At 40.9% G+C, this 16,676-nt stretch overlaps 1 protein-coding gene across 1 annotated transcript in view; it reads left to right on the forward strand.

The window, feature by feature from the left end:
* zmiz2 (zinc finger MIZ-type containing 2) overlaps positions 1-16,676 on the forward strand; it is a 98,906-nt gene that overhangs the window by 76,067 nt on the left and 6,163 nt on the right. Inside the window, exons 7-16 of the mRNA XM_008116018.3 lie at positions 2,723-2,902; positions 7,525-7,605; positions 7,831-8,002; positions 9,028-9,169; positions 10,719-10,929; positions 11,442-11,547; positions 12,078-12,235; positions 12,584-12,651; positions 13,577-13,645; positions 15,419-15,666. Of these exons, the coding sequence (XP_008114225.2) occupies positions 2,723-2,902; positions 7,525-7,605; positions 7,831-8,002; positions 9,028-9,169; positions 10,719-10,929; positions 11,442-11,547; positions 12,078-12,235; positions 12,584-12,651; positions 13,577-13,645; positions 15,419-15,666 (1,435 nt within the window). The remainder of the gene's footprint in view (positions 1-2,722; positions 2,903-7,524; positions 7,606-7,830; positions 8,003-9,027; positions 9,170-10,718; positions 10,930-11,441; positions 11,548-12,077; positions 12,236-12,583; positions 12,652-13,576; positions 13,646-15,418; positions 15,667-16,676) is intronic.

Here is a 16,676-nt window from a genome sequence, read left to right on the forward strand (position 1 = left end):
GAATTGTGAGTCTGCATGAAAAACTGAAGTGTGGAGATATAAGAAGGGGTTCAAAACAAAGAGAAAGCACTTCATCACTAATGTTAAGATGCCGTTTGTTACAATATGGATTATGGAATGGGAGGAAAGCTGTGTTCCCTGATGGCCAGAAAATGTTCATAAGGATGTAGGTCAACTGAAACAGAAGAAACAGAAGTTAGAGCATAATTCTCTATGTGTGTTTCCACAAAGTCTAGCATATGGCAAGCATTGTAACTATGACAGTGAGAAAAATTCAGTCATTTTATTTGGTATAGGTAAAGGTAAAGTTTTCCCCTGACGTTAAGTCCAGTCATGTCTGACTCTGGGGGTTGGTGCTCATCTCCATTTCTAAGCCAAAGAGCCGGCGTTGTCCGTAGACACCTCCAAGGTCACGTGGCTGGCATGACTGCAAGGAGCGCCATTACCTTCCTGCCGGAGTGGTACCTATTGATCTACTCACATTGGCATGTTTTCGAACTGCTAGGTTGGCAGAAGCTGGAGCTAACAGCGGGCGCTCACTCTGCTCCCCGGGTTTGAACCTGGGACCTTTTGGTCTGCAAGTTCAGCAGCTCAGTGCTTTAACACACTTCACCACCGGGGCTCCTTTTATTTGGTATACAGGAGGACTAAATCAGAATAATCTGCCACCAGCCGGACATTATTTATTTATTTATTTATTTATTTACAGTATTTATATTCCGCCCTTCTCACCCCGAAGGGGACTCAGGGCAGATCACATTATAACACACATAGGGCAAACATTCAGTGCCCATAAACACATCAAACAGAGACTGAGAGACACACGCAGAGGCAAGTTAACGTTCTTCTGAGGGGATGTTCGATTCTGGCCACGGGGGGAGCAGCTGCTTCATCATCCACACTGACGGCACTTCCTCATTCCAGGTCGTAAATTAGTTAATCTTGCCTCCCCACTTATAAGTGGTACCTTATCTCCTACTTGATAGATGCAACTATCTTTCGGGTTGCTAGGTCAGCAACGAGCAGGGGCTATTTTTTATTTTTAATTGACGGGTGCTCACCCTGCCACGGGCTGGCCTCGAACTCATGACCTCATGGTCAGAGTGATTTAAGGCAGCTGCTCAACAGCTGCGCCACAGCCCTGGTGTTGCAGGTTTGGTTTGACGTACCATGGACCAAATCATCCCACTCTAACTGCCATGGCACAATACTGTGGAATCCTGGAATTTCTAATTTGATGAAACACCAGTCCTATTTGTCACAGAAAGCTGAAGACCTTGTAAAAGTGCAATTCTCACGATTCCATAGCATTGAGCCATAACAGTTAAAATGGTACCAAACTGCATGATTTTGCATTCTGGCAGCATTTACCAGCCATCTCACATTAACTGTCTCCCTACATCTCCAGCTGGTGTAGGGAATTGAGTGAAAAGATCAGTTGTTGTATGCATTGGGAGGACGCAGAGCAGCCACCAAAATTCTACTGAAGAGCTAGTAGTTTCCAAATTGTAGCTGCCCAAGCACAGAGTCTCCCAGTTGTATGCGTTTACAGATGACTACTTGAAAAATCGGTTACAGACAAGTAGACTCTTCTTTAAGTGGGAACTGAGTGCAAATAACATGATGTGGCTCAAATCCATAGTTAATAGTGTGAATCAGAAGGAACACTGCACAGAGACAACTGCTGAAACAGATGGGGAGACGACTACGCTTGCATCAGAATTTAAAGCTACAGATCCCCTTATCTATCTGTAGAAAATGCCATTGTGAATACAGCACATTATTTTGATGGACCTCTTTCCTTAATCTGGTGAGGTACCTTTACCCTTTCAGCCACTTAAACTGGAGCCAACCTGTAGCAAATAAAGTCAAAATCAGTCTAGAATCGTATCTGAATATCTGTTCTTAGAAGTTGTGATGGCAAAGAAGTCTTGGTATTCTGTCATTGTTTTGCACACATAGTACCATCTACTACAGTTTTCAGAGTGCAAGTCTCTTTACAATATAGATTAAATTTTATTTCTGTTTCATTTTCAGTGGCCTACTGTGACATGTTTGCAGGGCACTTGGAAAATAAATTGCTTTTGTACTTGCAAATGTTGACTCTGTATTGGGTGTAGGCCATATGCAGGAGGAGTCAGTAGCCTCTATTTGTCATATATGTTTAGGTGAAGTTAGTTGACATTTCTAGACAAAATACAATAAGGCAGTAATCCTATATGGTAAGTCTTCAGCCTGAGCATTTCAGGACTTTCCCAGTTTCCATAAGGTGCTTACTTGCTCACTGAAGCTCACCAAAGGTCTGAATGGCAGCTTCAGTTTGCAACTCTTCCATAGTTTCCTAATGCTTCTTCTATCCTTTTTTTTGTAAGGAAAATCAGTTTAGGAAAAAGATGGAATGTATGCCCTACGCCTTTTGATTTTAAGCAGTTAAAGCTGTCCATCTGGAAGCACTTAAATTAATTGAAAGTTTCATCGTAGTTGGAGACCAAATGTGGTTCCCTAAGAGGAAGGGCCTTTTCCTTTGTTGCTACAGAGCTGTAGAATAGCCTCCTGTAGGCTGTGTATTTGGGAATCCACACTTTCATGCATCCCACTCTTTTGCTGGCGTCATACTTTTAAAAGTTTAATTGCTGCCATTTTCTGCTGATTAAAAATAGGTTTGTAGTTGAGATTTTTTTTAAAATTACTTGGATTGTTTTTAATTATTTTTCTCCTCCAGGGTTATCCAGGACAACAGTATATTCAGGGTGGCCAGTACCCTTCCCAAGCTGGTCAATACGTCCCAAGCGCATCTCAGCCATCTGCTCCATCCCCATCATATGCCGGCCACAGGATGCCCATGCAGCAGGGAATGAGCCAGTATCTGTCAGCTTCGGGCACAAGTGGTCCATACTATAAGGTATTCAGTTACTATGGCAAATGAACCCCAAGATTCTCTGTGAATGTGAGAAAGCCCATTTGAACTGAGAATGGAGAAATAAAATCTCAATTAAGGATGACAAGCATATCAGGTTTAACCTACAGCAAAAGAACGTTTTGCTATCTCTAGCAATTTGTCCTTTCCTTTGGAGTTTTAATCATTTATTCATTTTAGATTCATAGTTTTTTGTCTAAAATAATCCTAAGAGGTTAATCCTCAGGTAACTCATAGGTAAGGTTCCTATAGTCACATTTGAGAAAAAGGAAGAAAAGAGGAGAGCTTTCTTTCCTTGTTTAGTGATTCTGAAGTGAGTAGTTAGCAGGGAGGTGAGCCCAGGGCAGATCTGAGGGCACAGGGTGGAGTCCCTGCTGAAGCGGTGTTGATTTGGGGTTGGATGGGAAACTTGTCTGGAAACCCCTTGCAATGAAAAACAGATGGAATACAAATTTACCTTGCAAAAATAAAAGAACAGTTTTTCATTAGGTCCACACAAACATACCACCCTGTGCTTTTCACCCTTTTAATGGTAATGAGAAATCAACAATACATACACAGATAATTGTTAAAGTAAAGGTAAAGGTTTTCCGTGACGTTAAGTCCAGTCGTGTCCGACTCTGGGGGTTGGTGCTCATCTCCATTTCTAAGACGAAGAGCCGGCGTTGTCCGTAGACACCTCCAAGGTCATGTGGCCGGCATGACTGCATGGACCGCCATTACCTTCCCACTGGAGCGGTACCTATTGATCTACTCACATTTGCATGTTTTTGAACTGCTAGGTTGGCAGAAGAGATAATTGTTAGCAACTTCAATATGTTTCTCCAATCATTATCATAACCAGTTTGTGATAAATGCCTTCTCTATTTTATCACATAATAAGCTATATCTATATATATAAAAGAGTGATGGCATCAGGGCAGTGGACAAAACAACAAAAGTACAGGCCCCCCAACCTCAAAATTTGACAACACAACCCATCATCCATGCCTCCAGGTTGATACAACAAAAAGAAAAGAAAAATAAAGTCCTAATTAGAGGGAGAGGAATAATAGTTTTTATCCAATTGCTGACAGTTTAGAGGGCTAATCTCTGCCCACTTGGTTGCCTAGCAACCAGCCAAGGGACAGCCAGGCTTCAGTTAGGGGACAGGCACAGTTAGGCCTCACTTAGGCTTCTTCCACAGATTATCTGATTTTAACTGGATTATATGGCAGTGTAGACTCAAGGCCCTTCTATACAGCTCTATAACCCATTTATAATCTTACATTATCTGCTTTGCACTGGATTATCTTGACTCCACACTGCCATATAATCCACTTCAGTGTGCATTTTATACAGCTGTGAAGAAGGGGCCTCATATAATCCAGTTCTAAGCAGATAATTTAAGATTATCAATATACAGTAGAGTCTCACTTATCCAACATAAACAGGCCGGCAGGATAAGTGAATATGTTGGATAATAAGAAGGGATTCAGGAAAAGCCGATTAAACATCAAATTAGGTAATCGTTTTACAAATTAAGCACCAAAACATCATGTTATACAACAAATTTGACAGAAAAAGTAGTTCCATGCGCAGTAATGCTATGTAGTAATTACAGTAGAGTCTCACTTATCCAACACTCGCTTATCCAATGTTCTGGATTATCCAATGCATTTTTGTAGTCAATGTTTTCAATATATTGTGATATTTTGGTGCTAAATTCATAAATACAGTAATTACTACATAGCATTACTGTGTATTGAACTACTTTTTCTGCCAAATTTGTTGTCTAAGATGATATTTTGGTGCTTCATTTGTAAAATCATAACCTAATTTGATGTTTAATAGGCTCATCCTTAATGCCTCCTTATTATCCAACATATTCGCTTATCCAATATTCTGCCAGCCTGTTTATGTTGGATAAGTGAGACTCTACTGTACTGTATTTACAAATTTACCACTACAATATCACAATGAATTTAAAACACTGACTACAAAAACATTGATTATGAAAAGGCAGACTGCGTTGGATAATCCAGAACATTATATAAGTGAATGTTGGATAAGTGAGATTCTACTTTAATATGAAATAATTACTGGGATAGAATAATGCAGAACAATATAATCTCTAAAACCAGGACAGTAAATAAACAGGGGAATTCCACACAGGAAACAATCAGGGCCAGCTAACACCTCCCAACAAAGTATTCCCATCATCAAAGTCTGGCAAATCCTCTGTTTTCTCAGGGCCACAGACAGTAGACGCACATAAAATATTGCAAACAACACCACTCTGAAAACAAGGGAATTCCAGACAGGAAAGAATCAGGGCCAGCTAACACCTCCCAACAAAAAATTCACTCAGGGAGGAAGCAGCCAGGCTTTAAAGCTGCAAGGCCATTACATCCTAATCATTTTTCCTAATTGCAGCATTCATACTTGACTCCAACAGACAAAAAAAACCAATCAGAAATATTGTATATTCACAACCTTTAGGAAATAATATCCCCTGATGGCGCAGCGTGTTAAAGCGCTGAGCTGCTGAACTTCTGGACTGAAAGGCTGCAGGTTTGAATTGGGGGAGCGGAGAGAGCCCCCACTGTTAGCTCCAGCTTCTGCCAACCCAGAAGTTCAAAAACATGCAAATGTGAGTGCATCAATAGGTACTGCTCTGGCGGGAAGGTAACGCTGCTCTATGCAGTCATCCCACATGACCTTGGAGGAGTCTATGGACAACGCTGGCTCTTCGGCTTAGAAATGGAGATGAGCACCAACACTCTGAGTCAGACATGACTGGACTTAATGTCAGGGGAAAACGTTTACCCTTTACCTTAACTACCACCAATTCCTCAATACTTTATTTCCCATACCACCATATTTTGCCACAGCAACGCGTGGCCGGGCACAGCTAGTCTATATATATAAAAGAGTAATGAAATTTCGGCCTAGGACAAAACAACAAAACTACACATCCCAGAAACACCAAACTTGGCAGCACAACCCCTCATCCATGCCTCTACGTTCATACAACAAAAAGCTCCAGCTACTCCAGAAAACGGCCAGGCTTTGAGACTGCAAGGCTATTCACTGCTATTCCATCTGGCCAACAAAGGATTCCCATAAGCCACAGCAACGCATGGCCGGGCAAAGCTAGTATTGACTAAAGTACCAGACAGCTTAACATTGTCATTAGATACCTCATTGGTAATAATAAACACTGAAATGTGACATCATGTATGTATATTAAAATCTATATAATATTTTTTTAAACAGTAAACTGCCTTGAGTCATAGTTCTGGGGAAAAGGTATAATATAAATAGAATGAGTGTGGAGAAATGAATCTCAAGGACAAAAGCCAAAAAGATAAGCCCTGCAAAACAAAAGATCTCTTGTAGAGCAATGGAGAAAAGACACAGATAGATTTCCTTTGGAAAGAAGGTTGCATAGATTCTAAGATTCAAAATGATGATTTATTGGCCTTCATGCATCTTTTGGCTTTGTAGCATCACTCTGAGAAGCAGCTTTAAAAATCAGTGGAAGTTGTATAAACTTCTTTAAGCTCATGAAAGTATAGAAGGCAGAAGAATGAGAAGGGAGCATGATTGCAATGTGTATGTACATGTGCGAACACACACACACACCCAGGGCCGTAGCCATAAAAAAATTTCGGGAGGGGTTTTGAAAATTTCGGAGGGGGGGGGGTTGAACCCCTAGCACACACCCCTCCCCGCTACAAACCTGTCAATATCTGCTTGAGATAGTGCCTGGAGGGACTCTTAATGTTTTGCATCCCATAGACTTAGCATGGGGATTTGGTTAACCAGTTAAAATTCATGAGTAAACGAGATTTTTTTTATAACTTGAAAAATTTCGGGGGGGGGGGTTGAACCCCTAAAAAACCCCCCTCGTTACAGGCCTGCACACGCCTTCAAATCATCTGTCAATGTATGATGACCCTATGGGTTTTATATGGTTTTCTTAGATTAGGAATACTCAGAGGTGGTTTTGCCAGTTCCTCCTCTGAAACATAGCCTACAGTACCAGGTATTCATTAGTCTCCCATCCAAGTACAAATTAGGGCTGTCCCGTCTTCGTTTCCAAGATCAGGCAGAATCTAATACTTTTGGGATATTTATGGCATAAGTGATTATGATAGTTTCATGTGTGTGTGTGTGTGTGTGTGTACGCGTGCGTGCGTGTGTGTAGAGAGAGGAGGAGAATGCATGCTTTGTAAGGGGTTCAAATATATATTAAAAGATCTGAAGTCTTCTGTTTCTGTTCAGAAATATTCTTGAGTCTGGAATGTTATTTTATAAACCTACTAGAACAATCCTATTGATTCATGTTGTTGCATTCTTAGGAATATTGTGCATAAAATTATAAATATATAGGGGTTATGATACTGATGCTATGGCCATACCTTACTTTTATATTTTTATTAGGTGGATTACCCAGCATTGCTCAGAAGAATTATTAACCTTCATTGAATTTCAAAAATGTTGGTTATAATTTAATGAATGAATGTGTCAATTAAGGATTAAGGCAGCTTTGGCTCTTGAGAATTGGGATGGTCTGAAAGCAGTCTCTTGATACTGTAACAGGATTTTGGTTTATTTTCTAGACTCCTGATCAGTTCAATGGTCAAACCGCCAATTTCAATGGGGGCAACTTCAACAGCTATGGGCAGACAACGATGAATGGGGTAAGTCACCTTACTCACTTTCATCAAGACTTGCCTGGGTACCTGGCTGGGATGTGGAGATAGGTACTCATCTCTTTATGATATTATTCACTGTCTTGATTTGTCTTGTCCTTTTTCAAGAGACTGGGCATGATAGGTGAGTGCAACTCATCTGTTGCTGTCCATTAGTTCAACTTATGTCTGCCTCTTTTTAAACTTAGCCTAATCAATTAGTTCTCTTTTCAGCCTGGAAGATCCATGCCTGGTTACCCCAGCTCCCCGCTGCCTGGCAACCCCACTCCTCCGATGACACCTGGCAGTAACATCCCTCCCTATATGTCCCCAGGCCAGGATGTGAAATCACCATTCCTTCCAGACATCAAACCTAATATCAACTCTTTGCATCCTTCTCCATCTGGTAAGTTCAGCTCCAGGATCCTGGATTCTGGCTAAACTGTGTCTGCATATCAGACAGAAAGGGTCAAGTAAATCCATATATAAGCCTGGAGAGATGCTCTTATTGCACTCTGTATCCATTCTTAATTTTTCTTTCTTATAAATACTTTATAGTGTTTATAAAAAGTTTCCTAAGTCATTTTCTTATAATATTGGTTGATTCCTATAAACATATCATCTGACTATAGGAAGTTACAAGTCCAGCTAGTAAATTGAGAGAGAGCTGGCATGATGTAGTGATTTAAGTGTTGGACTTACAGCTCTGGAAACTAGGGTACAAATCCACACTCAGCCATGGAAATCCCCTGGATTTCTAAAAGCAAGTTTGTGAAATTGTTTGGTCTAGATATTGCTTCCCCCAAATATTATTTTATCCATTAACAAACCTGAGGTTTCCTCCAAGGCTGATGATTCCGGTTGGCTACAGAAAGATTATCTTAAGAATTGGGCTTGCTTTGGTATATTGCTGCTGTGCAGATGAAGGCAGAGAAAAACACATTAGAATATTTTCAGGCCTTTGTAGATCCATTGTTCCCAACTTCCTGTCCTCTAGATATTTTGAACTCTAGCTCCCATTAGTTAGAAATCCTGAAAGTGACTGAAAGAAGTCTGAACAGGCTGTGAAGTTGGGTTCCTAGATTGTTGGCCCTTGGGCAGTTCCATGCCAGTTATAAATCCGAGGCAGTTGGGGGGGGCACGTACCTAGAGATTTCAATGGCTGCTCTCTTAGGGCAGTATGAGCCTTCCCCAATTGCTTGAGAAATACAGTGTTGTTCGGGGGAGGTGAGGAAATGAGATCCCCAGTACCACAAGTGAAGCTGGAGCCAAGCCTCACAGCAGCCACCAATTCCTTACTCTGTCCCCAGGTGCACTCCCTCCTCCTGCCAGGTTCCCCTTCCCCCCCCCCTCCCTCGCAATATACCTCCTAGAGCCACAGCCCAGTGCCCTCACCCTTTCACTACTTCATTCTCTTGTCTCGCCCATCAGGAAACCCTTGTGATGAATTGCGCTTGACCTTCCCCGTGCGGGATGGGGTGGTATTGGAGCCCTTTCGCCTCCAGCACAACTTGGCAGTCAGCAACCATGTCTTCCAGCTCAGGGACTCTGTTTACAAGACTCTGATGCTCAGGTGAGAGAACCTCTCTTCTCCTTTCCTCGCAACACCAGAGTTCCTGTACAAGGTTCGTAATTATTATTTTTTTAACCACCTCTAGCTAAAAATGTTTTCTACTCCTTTGATTCAGAACTGGGATTTTTTTGAATACCATCAGAATCTGTAGTCTGAGGCTTCCTCAATTCATTATACTCTATGTTGCATCATCCCCAGTTGGGAAAGTGGTTGTGCTGTGTTGTGATGGTAGGTGCAGGATCTATAAGGAACTTGGGGAATCGGTATTTCCAAAGTTGTTTATGAAGCAGTAGAGTTCGTGATCATGGCACTGAAAATGCTATAAACAACTGTTCTTCCTTTTTTCTGCCCCATCCCAGTCCTTAAGATGAGAGATCACATTGTTATTACGTATATATATTTTGGACTGCAGTTCCTGAACCTTCTGTGGAATTCTGGGAGATGTAGTTCAAAGAAAGACAAACTTTGCCACATTTTGCTTTTAAAAACACTCACCATGTGTCTTAGGAAGATAGAGAAATTTCTCAGAAACTTTTTCATATTATTGCAAAAAAATCTTTACTGTGAAATGTTTTTCAGAGAGCTACTCTTCAATCTTATTTCTGAAACATGGGAAAACATTTTTAGACAAGCGTTTATTAGCCTGGATGACAGTTTAATGCCTTTAAAATTAGTGATCATTTGTTTTGAGCCTCCAAAATTGGCCTGGAAGTAAGCTAACTAATTTAGCTACTCTCTGATTGTCAAAAACAGAAATTTTAAAGCTCTGGAGTTCAACGGTAGAAAACAGTCAATGGAAAAAGAGATATCAGGCCATGGTTGGCTGCTTACAATTTGATTGCAGTGTATTTGAGTTGTAATCTCCTTCTAATAATAGCCTCTGCACATTTCTATAGGATGGGGGAACCTTTTGGGTTCAGAAATCTCAGCTAAAGTATCTGTTTTGTATTTCTCAACACCTTTTGCAAAGCATACTTAGGCTAGGAAATAATGCATACCTTTTTAAAAAGTGCACAGCTCAAACACATTTAAGTGGGGGGGGGGACACAAATTGATGTTTTAGTTAATGGGGAAAAGACATACATAAATAAATGTGTACTCTGAAATTTTATTCACCTGCACAGGAAAAAAAAAGTATTGCAATCTAATTTAAAACAGACATGATGAAGCACAACACTAATGAAACTGAATGGTTTCCAGACCACTAGCTACAACAGGGCTGGTTATGTGTCAAGTTCCCATAGTTAGTCACTTATAGCAGATCAGTTCATCAGTCCCTGGCCAGCCTTAGATTTTCAAAAACATTCTCCCACCTTTTCTCACTTGGAGAGGTTGAGTAACCCAACTTTGGCATTCTTTCAGAAGTATGGCCTTCAAAAGAAGAAGGAAAAAATTTACTAAAGTTTGAGCACCAAGAGAGGTTCTTCCTTTTCCTAGTAGGCCATCTCCATGATCTGCAATCTTAACTCCTTGCTCTTGTTCCCAGTGGGCTCTGACCTTTCTGAGGAATTGTGGTTTTTAACATTGGGTTGCTTCTTCATTTTTCAAGGCCTGATTTGGAACTGCAGTTTAAATGCTACCACCATGAGGACCGGCAAATGAATACTAACTGGCCAGCCTCAGTCCAGGTCAGTGTGAATGCCACCCCTCTGACCATTGAGCGGGGAGACAACAAGACATCCCACAAACCCCTCTACCTGAAGCAAGTATGTCAGCCCGGCAGGAACACCATCCAGATCACAGTCACCGCCTGCTGCTGTGTAAGTTCTCCGGTTTTGTCCAGGTTTGGGCAGAACATTTGGATCCACTGAATCAGTTGTAACACTACTATGTGCCTCTGTTTTATCTCTGAGAAAGTCCCAAGTGATGTTAGGCCACTACAGCCAACCCTCCATATTTGCTGGGGGTACAGGACCATAGAATTAAACAAATATTAAAACTATACTGTTTAAATATTTGTATATTTGTATATTTTAAATTGTATTATAATGCTTTTAATGTTAGTTGCTTTGAGTCTCCTTATGGAGAAAAAAAGCAGGATATAAATAAACATAATAATAATAATAATAATAATAATAATAATAATAATAATAATAATAATAATAATAATAAATAACAACAACAACAACAACAATGATAGGATTGCTCTGGAGAATCTAGAGATTCATAGAGATAACATTTCAATCAAATCCATGAATGATCAAATCCGCAAAAATCAAACCCAACTGAAATCATCAATTAATTCATCTTGTCTCTTTCTCTCTCTTTCTAGTCTCATCTCTTTGTCCTGCAGCTGGTTCACAGGCCCTCTGTGCGGTCCGTTTTGCAGGGTTTGATAAAAAAGCGGCTCCTACCCGCTGAGCACTGCATCACCAAAAGTGAGTATGGACACATTTGCATCCTGTCGTTAACTGTACATTTTATGGCGAGGTCTACAAAGCTGGAAATCCCTTTCGTGATCTTTGTAGGGAGCAGAAGTCCAGAAACATAACTGAGCAGAGCATTTCTAAGCACTCACATTATGCTAGGAGTGAAAATACACTGGTGGAACATCTTTCATATTCAGTAATGCTGAACTATAAAATTTAAAAATAGATTAGAAAATAATAGATGCCACAACATCAGTGAAAACAATGGCAACCAATCAGGGACTTTGCCACTGTTCGCTGGTTGCATGCGTTGCCAGGGGAGGGGCTGATCCAAGGTGTACTGTTGAGAAAGATATCGCTATAGATTAAAGCAGTGTAGAATACAGCATACATTGGTGACATCTGTTTATGTGAAGTATTTTCAGAACTTGGGGCAATCTGATAGGGACTGTCACTGCCTGTGCACTTCCAGCAGTACTTTTCCCTTTCTCTGTGGAAATCTTGCAACTCTTTAACAAGTTTCTCCTCTCAATTCTTAGTAAAACGAAACTTCAGCAGTGGCACAATTCCTGGAACTCCAGGTCCAAATGGTGAGGATGGGGTGGAGCAGACCGCCATCAAGGTGTCTCTGAAATGCCCTATAACTTTTCGGAGAATCCAGCTTCCTGCCAGGGGCCACGACTGCCGGCACATACAGGTGAGCCTCTGACCCTGTCACCACCAAGCTCTATGAAGTGTATTTTTGGGGAACTGCATCTATTCCATTTGTATAGCTTGTTACCATGCTTTCAGACCATATTCACAAATTCAAAATAAAAGAGCTAATGTCGTTACTTGTTTTTCCAGGGATAGATCACTGTAACGGCAACCTCTGGTCTGAGAAGGGAGGGGAGCCTTTTTCTATAGTGGGTAATGAAGTGCTGTCCCTCCTCCCATTTGGACCACAGGCTACTGCAAAGCCACTGTCTCCAGAACCACACTCTTTGAAGTAACCTACAACTTCAAATGCTTTGTGTTTCTGAGCTTCTTATGTTTTTCTGCCCAGTGCTTTGACTTGGAGTCCTACCTCCAGCTGAACTGTGAAAGGGGGACATGGCGGTGTCCTGTTTGCAAGTAAGTATCCATGACTGGGGCCTGCAACCCTCACAGAATGGGTTAGAGCAGGGGTCCCCAAACTTTTAAAACTGGGGGCCAGTTCATGATCCCTCAGACCATTGGAGGGCCGGACTATAGTTGGCTAGGTGATCACCGAGCAATAATAATAATAATAATAATAATAATAATAATAATAATAATCCAGCATATCTATCTTGTTTGCTGTGTCAGACTGTGTCATTGTGTCAATAATAATAATAATAATAATAATAATAATAATAATAATAATAATAATAAAAAATTTTAACCCAACCCCTTTCTGCCTTTGTGGACCAAAGCACCCCTGACAGATGGCCTCCCAGCCTCAATGTTAATAATAATAATGATGATGATGATGATGATGATGATGATGATGATGATGATGGTTGGAAGAGAACCCTTGGGCCATTTAGCCCAACCCCTTCAGCCTTTGTGCCATGGGGGCCGGATAAATGGCTTCAATAGGCCGCATGTGGCCCCCGGGCCGTAGTTTGGGGACCCCTGGGTTAGAGTTTCTAAGTGCTGAACTAAAGTGTATGTTCAGGAGAGCAGCAGTACAACCTGGGAAGGATCCTGTTGGATCAAACTCAGAGTTTGGCAGACCTGGTCACCTCTTTCCCCATTGTGACCAGTAGAATGTTGCTGGAAAGGCTGAAAGCATGGCATAGAGGTCTCATAACTTCAAAAGCCATCAAATCTAGCTGTCAAAACAGGAATTTAAGCAGTGTTACTCATCTGCTATATAACTCTAACAGGTTGGCAGAATCTCCACCCTCCCTTGCATATTTGATTATGTCAATGTCTACAGAACATCAGATATTGGAGTCTTATATGGTGCCCAGGGAAGGAAAAAGTAGGTGCAGAAAATCAATGTAGATTCCTTTTCCTCTTCCTTTTCTTTCAGTAAAACAGCCTTGCTGGAGGGACTTGAAGTGGATCAATACATGCTGGGGATTCTAATCTACATTCAGAAGTAAGTTTTATGGCTCATCTCTCCCTCCATTCTTCTAGGAAACATGGTTGCAGCATGATTGAGCTGATGCTCACTTATTAACATTACTGTTCAGGTTCAAATATTATCTACATAGCAACTTTACAGAATCCGGAGTGGAGGGGGGGGGATCAGCCCTAGATCACTTGCTGTTCATTGAAAATGTTAAACCTGAATATAAAGGAGTTGGATATCAATGTTTAAGAGAGTGCCAGATAAAGAGCTAATGACTTTCACTGTGATCGGTGACCTTTGGCTTCAGATCCCTTTCCAGATGTAAATCTAACCAGATTGCCATGGTCCAGTTGCCTAGCCTTCCTTAATCTCTATATATAAAAGAGTGATGGCATCACGGCGACCCACAAAACAACAAAACTACAGGCCCCCCAACCTCAAAATTTGACAACACAACCCATCATCCACGCCTCTAGGTTGATACAACAAAAAGAAAAGAAAAATAAAGTCCTAATTAGAGAGAGAGGAATAATTACTTTTATTGCTGCCAGTTAGAAGGCTAAGCTCCTCCAACTTGGTCTCCTACCAACCCAATAAAAAATAATAAAAACACTAAAAAATTAATACAATAAAATACTATAATAACAGTAAATAACTAAAAATAATACAAGAAAATAATAAAATATAATAAATAAAAATATGACTTACAATAAAATTAATAAAAAAATGCAAATAAAGTCAAATAAAAATTACACAACAATTTTTAACCAATACCACCACCACCTTGCCACAGCAACGCGTGGCCGAGCACAGCTAGTGTTTTAATATTAAGGTAAAGTGGGAACAGCAAAACCACCTATTTGATTCTCTTTGACACCTTGGAAGGAGGATGGGATAAATATTTAATATGATGATAAGCAGAGATAGGTCAATAAATGTGAGGAGGAGGATAAGAGTCCTTTTTTGGACTGTATCTCTCTGAGCTAGGGACTATGAGAGTCCAAAAAATAATGTTCTGAAGTTCCAGAAAGACTTGAAAAACACTTGTGTGCTAGAACATGCATTGAATAGAATTACCTCACTTTCCGTGGTTCTTTCCTCTTATGCATGGTAGAAAAAAATGTGTCAAGAGCAGTATTGTTTCTTTTCCACATAATGATTGTGACCAGAGCTATTTTGCTCCTTTGTTTGTTTAGGAGTTGAAACCCTTTCTCTTTAACATGTTCAGTAGAGCTTCATTCCTTTCCTCTGTCTCCAGTGCCACCTTCCCCTCTGAGGAGTACAGTTTTGTCCCAGCCCCCAAATCCAGTGCTGTTGTGAAGATATGACAGGCCTCCCTTAACCTAAAATTCAGAGCAAATCCAGCCAACATGCAGAACTTCTTTTCCACCATATGAGGGCCTCATGTTCTCAGATTTTCACTGCCAGAAAAAAAAGACAGTGTTGCTTTACATAAACAGGAAGGAACCAGATCAAACCTGCTGGGCATCGAGGCACTGATGCCCTGGCCTTGCTGTATAAATTCACTGTATTATCCTCAGTAGCTCTTTAACATTGCCAAGGACAAACCTTTCGGCAAAAGAATAAATAACAGCCGCACGCAAGTAAAGAAATAATATAAAAGAACCATGAGATTTATTTGAGATCTGTGCTCAATATGGTAGCCTCAGGCCTTCCTTCAGCTTCAAGTTGGATATGATCTGGGAACCTTCTCAAGCCCAAAGAGATCTAAAGGAATCAAAATCATCTTCCCTTAAAAGACTAATAAGTGAACTTTCTTTCCTTTTTGTTCCCAACTAGTTCTGAATATGAAGAGATCACCATTGATCCAACATGCAGCTGGAAGCCTGTACCCATCAAGCCCGACATCCATATCAAAGAAGAGCAGGACGGACCGGTGCTAAAGCGCTGTCGCACCATGAGCCCTACCCACATGGTGATGCCCAACGTCATGGAGATGATTGCTGCCCTGGGACCTGGCCCTTCTCCCTTTGGACCCTTGCAGCCTCCACCTGCCAGCAGTGGCAATAGTGACTATACTGGCCAAAGTGAGTTGATCTCTGGGACTTGGGAACTAGAGAGAGGGCTTGGGTCCCTGAGAAATAATATTCTCCTCTCAGGGAGCAAATAATGCCTTTTGGGAACAATTGAGGACTCTGCAGCCCAAGCTTGGGAAACCTCAATGGGTATGTCGTGCTATAAGCCTTCATGATCCCCATGCCAGGTAGGGATAATGGGATTGTATGCTAGACTATCTGGAGGGCGCCCAGTGAGGAGGCTAGTCTAGGTCAGCAGTTCTCAAGTGTATTCTTTCTGCACCATGAGGTTCTATTGTTGCTAGTGTCACCTTTTCATCACAAGAAAACCATGTTTTTTCATGCTGTAAATTGTTCTTGGATCTTTCTGTCCTTCCAAGGCAGAGTATTATTCTATTTATATAATGAGTTATGGTTATAGCATGCCTGGCAATTCACAAAGTAGAAGACGAGAGTCTTCTGCCCCAGGTAACTCACAGTCTAAACTTCTGTCCCAAGAGAAATAACGAAGGAGGGAAGAGAAAAACAGAGGTAGTGGTGAACAGAAAATGAATATGTTACTGTTTCAAGTATATATACAGTTCCAGAGTTCATAAAAATCTAGAACTGATCTTGTGAACGAAGCTTCTAGAGCTGCCTACCACCTTTAGGAAAAGTAATATATTATTTTAAAAAATGGAGTGAGAAAGAGAACACAATTATTAAGCCACCACAGAACGGCCGCTTTTTTGTGATCCTTTCTGGTGGTAACCCTACTGCCAACTGTTAAGCAGTGCTAATCAACCTATAATTGTCAGTTTCTACCTTAACCCAAGAGAGTAACAAATGGGACACCATTCTCACCAATGTTTGTTTCTTGCTAATGTTTGTCACTCTCTGCCATTTCCAAAGTGCAGCTGCATTAATTGGCTGCAGCCAAAACTACAAAGGCTCTTGTGGTACGTTTTTTTGTTAATGCCAGTGTTGATAATATAACTACTGTTGTCAGTATTTTCTACATATAAATTCTCTCGGACCTCAGC

Source organism: Anolis carolinensis, unplaced genomic scaffold, assembly GCF_035594765.1.
Source record: "Anolis carolinensis isolate JA03-04 unplaced genomic scaffold, rAnoCar3.1.pri scaffold_8, whole genome shotgun sequence".
NCBI classification, from domain to species: Eukaryota; Metazoa; Chordata; class Lepidosauria; order Squamata; family Dactyloidae; genus Anolis; species Anolis carolinensis.